The sequence below is a fragment of the Nicotiana tabacum genome, chromosome 20 (assembly GCF_000715075.1).
Source record: "Nicotiana tabacum cultivar K326 chromosome 20, ASM71507v2, whole genome shotgun sequence".
Taxonomy (NCBI): domain Eukaryota; kingdom Viridiplantae; phylum Streptophyta; class Magnoliopsida; order Solanales; family Solanaceae; genus Nicotiana; species Nicotiana tabacum.
Window position 1 is genome coordinate 94,976,667 of NC_134099.1, and position 8,119 is coordinate 94,984,785.

General features: G+C 35.0%; 1 protein-coding gene across 1 annotated transcript; it reads left to right on the plus strand.

Moving 5' to 3' along the window:
• The first annotated feature begins 4,744 nt into the window (after positions 1-4,744).
• LOC107768895 (uncharacterized) lies at positions 4,745-6,859 on the plus strand. The gene has a single exon (XM_016588060.2). It carries the CDS (start codon positions 4,745-4,747, stop codon positions 6,857-6,859), a length of 2,115 nt encoding a protein of 704 aa, XP_016443546.2.
• The last annotated feature ends 1,260 nt before the right edge of the window (positions 6,860-8,119 follow it).

The following is an 8,119-nucleotide window of genomic DNA, read 5'->3' on the forward strand; positions in this document are numbered from 1 at the left end:
CAGTCTCAACAAGGAAAGAAGTAGTTCCTCCCGCAAAAACTCCTCTTACAAGGAGTAAAAGAAAGGTTGTTGATGCATAAATCATTAAGGAATCTAGAAGTGCAAAGAAGCCAAAGAAGAAGGTTTTAATTGTGGAACATGTTATTGAGGTGGATGGAGAAGATGATTCTGACTCCGCCTTGCCAGCAAAGTCTGCTACACCAAAGGAAAAGGGTGCCAAAGTCACCAAACCTACTACCTCTTGTACAAGGGCCAGTAGGCGTAAGACAAAAAAGAATGTGCCAGCTACAGTTGATCGACTCACAAAGTTCAGGAAGAGAAAAGTGCGAAATGGTAAATTGCTTGCGAACACTAATGAGAAGGGTATGGCTCAACTGGTTGAAAAACTTGAGCAACAGGGGTGGAAGCACATGTTTGTCAAAGCTTTCCCCTTGTATGTGTTCCTGTTGTAGTGGAGTTTTATGGAAATTTCACATTTGATGGGAAGGTAGTCAGGAGTAAGGTTGTGGGCTTTGACATGGAGTTTTCTACTGAGGAGCTGGGGATTCTTCTGAATATCTCTTCTTTGGGATTTGACAATTACTTAACGAAGAAGTGGTCAGGCATAGAAAATGATGTTGACACTAGCATTGTGGTCACCAGAAAGTTCTCCTAAAAGTTTGAACTAGATGCTTCCTAGGAAGTGTACAAGACTAATATGACTCCCTTCCACAAATTATTGTTTCATTTTGTCAATTCCTGCATTCTTCAGAGTTTTGAGAGAAGGCATGAAGCTACTCTGCTGGATATGGTTGTGATGGAGCTGCTTGAAACTGGTAGACCTATCAATATTCCTAACCTGATCATTCAGCATATGGCAAGAGTTGCAGATACTTCCAAACCCAAGCATGGTATGCCATATGTTTCATGTTGACTGAGTTGTTTGACAAACTCAACATTGCCTTACCTAAGCTTAGGTTTGGAAACCACAATGACGTTTTGGATGATGTTAACTTCAAGCAGTGTGAATATGAGGAGATCAAGGTTAGAGGACCCACAGGATCAGCTATTCTACCTAGGAGCAGTAGGGCTTCAGATCTCAGCAAGAGGTTGGAATTTGGTGTTGAAGAGAATGTCAAGCTTCATGAAGATAGTATTGAGCTGAGAAAAGAAATAAAGCAACTCAGGGAAGAGCTCAGAAGAGATAGGGAGGCTCGTGCTCAATAAATTTCCATCATTGTGAAAGCTTTGACCCCTCTACTTTTCACCCATGAACATGTTCCTTCCTAATGCCCTTAGTTCTTTTGCTATTCTAGTAATGCCTTATATTTTGGTTTTTTTTGGTCTTAGTTTGAGTAGTTTGTAGTATGCTTAGCTTTACTTTTTCTAATGATAAAGGCAAGGCCATGGGCTTCTTTTGGCACTACTTAATGTCTCATATTGCTCTGTTTTACTGCTTTGTACTATATTGGATCATCAAACTAGTCTATTTGCCTTTTTTGTGTGTTATAGATGATGCCAAAAGGGGTAAGATAATGTTGGAAGCTTGTGGGTTGTGAACATACATGTCTGTCAATAGTACTTGTTGTGATTACATGGTTCTGTTGTGTACAAAGTTTGTCATCGTCAAAAAGGGAAAATTTGTTGAGTATTGAAGTTTTGATGATTAACAAAGTATGGCTAAATGTTCAAATAACTATGTCCTCAACGTAGCTGCTTAACTGTTCTGAAGAACCAGCTCCTCAGGAGAAAGAATCAGCTCCTCATGAGTGATACTTGTATGTTTGTACAAGACAGTAACATTATCTCAGAGTTACCCAGGACCGAATTTGGTGAAAGATGTCTGCTAAGTGATAAGGGTCCTTGCTATAGAAGATACGGATAATTCAGTCAGAGATAAAAGTTCCAAAGCTTGTTGAATCCATGGAGCAGTAGGAGTCCTATCAAAGAGGAAGCTGACTATGAATAGGACTCCTAGAAGATCTCAAGTTATGTTTTAAAAAGGATCGATTTTGGACTTCTGAACTGTCCTTTTACACATCAACTAAAGAGTCATAAGTCATTTACTTGTGCTGAGTACTTGCCTTGGATTCTTCCTGAGTCAGTCTAGTGAATGTGTTTTAGGAAATTGACTTGTAATCAAGTGTCATAAACGATTAATGAGTCGGAGTGAGTATTTTGTTTCACACAAGTTAGAGTAATTTGTGAATCAAATAGGAGTAGTAGGAGTACTAGAGAGTATTTAATTACAGTCTTGTAATTGATACATTTTGGTTCATTGTTCTAGTAGAGTTGGAATTGAAAATCCTACGTGGTAGGCCGTGATTTTTGCACGTTTTGAGCCGGGTGATTTTCTACGTAAAAATCGTTATATTCATTTTGTTGCTTGTTTACTTTACACTTAAGGAACACGATAAAGAACCAAGTTCTTTAGTAATCCATACGGGCACTCAACTAACATTGTCCATCACTTATAACTATATATAACGAGACATTACACACAGATAAAATGCATAATGTAAATAATATAGGTTTCAATAACTGTGATTTTGTGATTTGAGATAAGGTCAGTACTGTCCAACATCTGGACATGGTAAATATCTTTCACCCGTTTTGCATTTTTCATTAATTTGTTCATGAGTAAGATCCTTAAATTGTTCCCATCTAACAACCATAAAGTCTTCCAGACAATGTAGATAACAAAATAACTCTCTATCTTTTTCAGGAGTTCTACAGTCTACCAATGTCTTGAAAAATAAAACTAAGACAAAAATGCAAATTTGCAACACTGCGGCAATTTGCTTATGACACATTCTTTTCGGAATATATTTCTTGCAAATACGTTTTGTATAAAATAGAATCAATAAAAAATTATGTGACCGCCATTTCTAGAGTATAATTTGTGCATACATTAGGGCACAAAATACAAACAACTCAATAACTCGATATAGCGACAAAATTAAGTTTGCTTACGTAATTTTATTTGTCAAACTATGTCTGTGAAACAGATTTGTTCATATTAATAATGCTTTGTTAAGTTTATATGAGAAAAGTAGTGGTTCAAAAATAGGTCTTTGACATTGTAACGTATGGTCCAAATATATTTACTCTTTTAGGAGTTTCAAAGAAATTTGTATGCTTTATTGAATCTCATGCATGCAGCGGCGGATTTACTGTGAAAAATGTGGTTCACGTGAACCCATGGTCCCTCGGCTAAAATACGTATATGATGTACATAATTTACAAAAAAGTAGTTATATATATTTGCTAGCACCTATGGTCAAAAAGGGTGAAGTGGTGCGTTGGTTTTGCCTTCTTATTCCTAAAAGCCTAAGGGCAAGGGATCAAATCCCTGCTTGGCTTTTGGTTATTTTATTTGTTTTTCTTAAATCTTTTTTTTTCTCTTTCTATTTATTTATTCTAACGCAGCCTTTCATATATCCTATTAGATATATCAGTGCCCAACTTCTACACAGAGATGACAATCCACACGGTTCCCCAATTCCCAAATATCAAAATTATTCCCTAATTCCTAATCTCAATTTATCCCAAAAGCCAAAAGGTCACACGTTAAAAAGAAGAAGCAAAACCCTAGTTCCTATTTTGATTTGTTCTTGTTTCTTGTTCTAAAAGCTAAAGCTAATCTTGATATCTTGGCTCCATTTACTCTCTAACTGCTTGTGCAATGCTATTTTCCAATCCCTCCAAGGTAAGGTCCAATCTTTTTCTAAACTAGTTAATAAGTTTTCTTGTAGGTTTATTCCGATTTTGGGATTATTTTTTCTGTAATTACGGAATGAAGGAGATTTTTTCTGATTTAGATTTATTTTGATAACTTTTCTTGAGCTAATCCTTTTTGATTGATAATTTGATATTGAATTACCAGCCCACTTCGATTGTAGTAACCGGAAATCAGACAGTTTAGCATTTGTCAAGGTGTTGGTTAACATATTCAAACAAAAAGAAGTAAATGTAGATTCAAAAATTTGCCCATCGTGCAGAGTAGGAACCACAACCTTTCCCGCTGCTGGTTCAGAATAACATGCATCGCATGAATAAACTAAGGACAAAGAACAAATGCCTTAGAATTGTAGTTTAAAATAGTCGACTCAGTAGATTGGACTGCTTGATTTGCATGATGTACTCACTGTCACCAAGAATTAACTGATGGAAGCCTTCTCTGTAGGAACTTAACGCAGCAGTGGGCAAGCATTTCCATTTGATCTCAAAGATAAAATTATCAAAAATTGCAGAAGAACTGGTAAGTTTTCATTTTATTTTAATTGAACTTGAAAGGGGTGTGATTCCTCTATTTTATTATGTTTGAAAGGGTGTGATTCCCTTATTTTCTTGAATACCGAAGGGGTGTGATTCCTCTTGTTTATTATGAATTTAAAAGTGTGATTCCCTTAGTTTTATTATGAATTTGAATTTTGATGATGGGAGATATTTGAATTTGTAGGAACATCAAAATGGATAAATTTGTGATCAGGTCAAACATTGGCCAATCAAGTTCCAATAGTAGTAGTCGGCCTTCTGTTAGTTCGAATATAGCTCCTGAAATCCAAAGAGGGACAATCTTATCCCCTCCTTCAAATGTTGATAGTGTTCTTGAGCTAGGATCTCCCAATCCAATCCCAAAGAAAGAATACCGATTCTTCAGTATGCCCCTAATATCCGAGATGAAGTGAGGCGACATTATATTCAAAAAGGGGCTTGTCAACCGAGTGGCCATGCTTTCCCTAAAACTAAATTTGGGAACAAAATGCGTCAATTTAATCCCGATTGGTTTAAGGGTCCATATTCTCAATGGTTGGAATATAGCATAAAAAGTGATGCTGCATTTTGTTTGTGTTGTTATTTATTTAAGAATGAACTTGAAAGTCGCGGTAATGCGGGAGATGCATTTACAAAAAATAGTTTTAAGGGTTGGAGCAAGGGTACGGAAAGACTTAGAACGCATTTCGGGGAAGTAAGTAGTATCCATCACAAACATTTTAATAGGATGCAAGATTTGATAAATCAAAAACAATCGAGTCAAACTTCTTTTCACAAGCAAAGTGAGAAAGTAAAAAGTAATCATCGGATACGTTTAAATGACTTGGTTGATGTGGTAAGATTTCTCTTGAGAAATGGATTGTCATTTCGTGGTCATAATGAAAGTGAAGATTCCAAATACAAAGGTCTTTTTCTTGAACTTTTGGAATTTCATGGGGATAAGCATTTAGATGTGGGAAAGGTAATATTACATAAAGCTACAAACAATGATATGATGATTTGTCCAGCAATTCAAAAGGATATTGTGGATGCTTGTGCTAAAGAAACAATTAAAGCTATTATCCAAGATTTGGATGATGACTTTTTTGGGATATTGGTTGATGAATCAAATGACATCTCACATAAAGAGCAAATGGCCCTTGTTATACGATATGTTAAGAAAAGAGAGGAGGTGATTGAGCGCTTTTTGGGTATTGTCCATGTGAATGATACATCTGCACTATCATTACAGAAAACAATTTATGATTTGCTTTTGGATCACTCGTTAAGCTCATCCAAGCTACGTGGACAAGGTTACGGTGGAGCTAGTAATATGCAAGGAAGAATAAATGGCCTAAAGTCTTTGATTTTACAAGATGTTCCATCTTCCTATTGTGTTCATTGTTTTGCCCATCAGTTGCAATTAACACTTGTAGCTCTTTCTAAAAAGCATCCGGATGTGAATAATTTTTTTGATGTTGTCACTAACACATTGAATACTATTGGAGCATCTTTTAAACACAGGGAAATACTTCGACAATACCAAGTAGAGAAGTTGGAAGAATTACTTAAGTCTGGAGAAATACTTACCAGCCAAGGATTGAATCAAGAACGTGGGCTCCAACGACCGGGTGATACCCGTTGGGGTTCGCATTTTAAGACCTTGGAAAATTTCTTGATTATATTTTCTTCGATTGTTAACGTGCTTAATGATATGCAACAAGATAGTCTTCTTTCTCTTGATAGATTTGCACCAAAAAATCTTTTGGGTAATATTCAAGAATTTGAGTTTGTGTTTTTATTGCACTTGTTTTTCAAGATGTTGCTTTTTACAAATGAATTGAACAAAGCTTTACAAAAGAAAGATCAAGACATAGTCAATGCTATGAGGTTGCTTGACCTTGCAAAGATAAGATTGCAGACTATGAGAGAAAGTGAACTCGAGTTCTTAATGAATGAAGTTTACTCGTTCTGTGGTAAACATGATATTATGATCCCCAAAATGGATGAAGACTATCCAAGATCGAAAAGAAAGAGGTCGGGAGTTTCATATTCACATCACTTTAGTGTGGAAATATTTTATGCAGCTATTGATTTGCACCTTCATGAGTTAAATAGTCGTTTTGATGTAGTGACTAGTGACTTACTCCTTGGTATAGCTTGTTTCAATCCGATTGATTCATTTGCTAATTATGACAAAGACAGAATAATGAAGTTGGCCGAGTATTATCCAAATGAGTTTGATGATAACAAGCTTCGAGATCTCAGCTTTCAGCTTGATAGTTTCATTGTCTATGCTCGAATGCCTCATAGCAAATTTATCAACTTGAAGGGAATGAAGGATCTTGCTATAGTGTTGGCAGAGACGAAATTGGATCAAACTTGGTGTCATATTTATTTACTTGTGAAGTTGACTTTGATTCTACGTGTTGCTTCTGCAAGCGTGGAAAGGGCATTCTCCTCAATGAAGCTCATAAAAAGTGATCTACGTAATAGCATTAGTGAAGAGTTTTTGAATGGTTGTTTAGTTTGCAATATAGAGCGTAAGGTATTTGCAACTGTAAGTAATGATGCTATTATTGATCGTTTTCAAAGTATGAAAACTCGTCGCGTACAATTGTAAATTGATAATATTTGTTTTTGTGATAATTAACTAATTATTTTTTTGCTCGGTAAGTTGTTGTGATTGTAAAATTTTATATTATCAAACTAAATATTAATCTTGAAAGTAATGGTGCACCCATCGTCCCGAATTTCTAGATCCGCCTCTGCATGCATGCAATAAATAAAAGTACTTGCATTGAATGTGTTCACCACTTTACGTTATCTAGAGTTCTTTTCGATTTTATTATATATATAAAATAAAATAAAAAGAGTTCTTTTCGGTTTCTTGCCTGGTCATAAAAGTAAAAACAAAACTAGATTTATTTTGGTGAATGATTCCAACTTCTTCAGATGGTAATTGATTGGTCTTTAACCCTTTGGATTGAACTTCTTGCTTTGCGCTGTTGAATATTCGGCTCAAGTAAAGTGAGTAATAAAAACCGAACCAACGACCAAAAAAATCGATATTTTTTTGTTTTTTTGATTTCGAATTTTACAAAATCGATCAAATTTGGTTTGGTTTTAGTTTTAATAAAAAATATTGAAAAAATCGAATCAAACCGACTGTAGGAATAGCTATTTCAAAATTATTATTACACCTATATATGTATATTTTTATACAAAGTTTCAAAAAATTTATGGCGAATGTTAATCGTTTGCACTTTTAGTACATTTCTTTACTTTTATATTCTAATTTGATTGGTAGTTTTCTTTTGTTAAGTGTAAGAATCCATTTCATGTTAAAAAACATATATTTTTAATTGAGTCCTTAAATTATTCATTACTATTTTATTCAATGATCATCAATATATTTTAGTAAATAATAGATTTTTTAAAGGGCAATTGATTTGATAGTGTTACGTTGAAAATGTGGTCGCAGGAATATATGTTTGGTAGTGTATGTCTTATATTTAAGAAAAAACCGACAAATAACCGAAAAAATCGAAAAACCAACAAAACCTGACATAAACCGAATCGAGAAAAAATCGACTTAATTGGTTTGGTTTGGTTCTAAAATTTGAAAAACCGACTTACTTGGTTTGGTTTCTTTTTAGGGAAAAAGTGATCCAAACCGAACCATGAACACCCCTAGGATAATGTAAAACTTTGTGAATCCGCTGACTTCCATCGCCCGTGAGCGTCAAGGATATATAGTAAAAGTTGCACGGTGCGTCCTATTTGGTCGCCCCATTTAACCTATACCCATTTTTTTAAAAAGTTTTAACTTGTACCCACGTTTTAAACAACTTTAGCCTCTTTTCTCCTCCTCCTTCCCCTC

Coding starts and splice junctions, on each gene's coding strand:
- LOC107768895 (XM_016588060.2), top strand. CDS start 4,745: ATGCGTCAATTTAATCCCGATTGGTTTAAGGGTCCATATTCTCAATGG.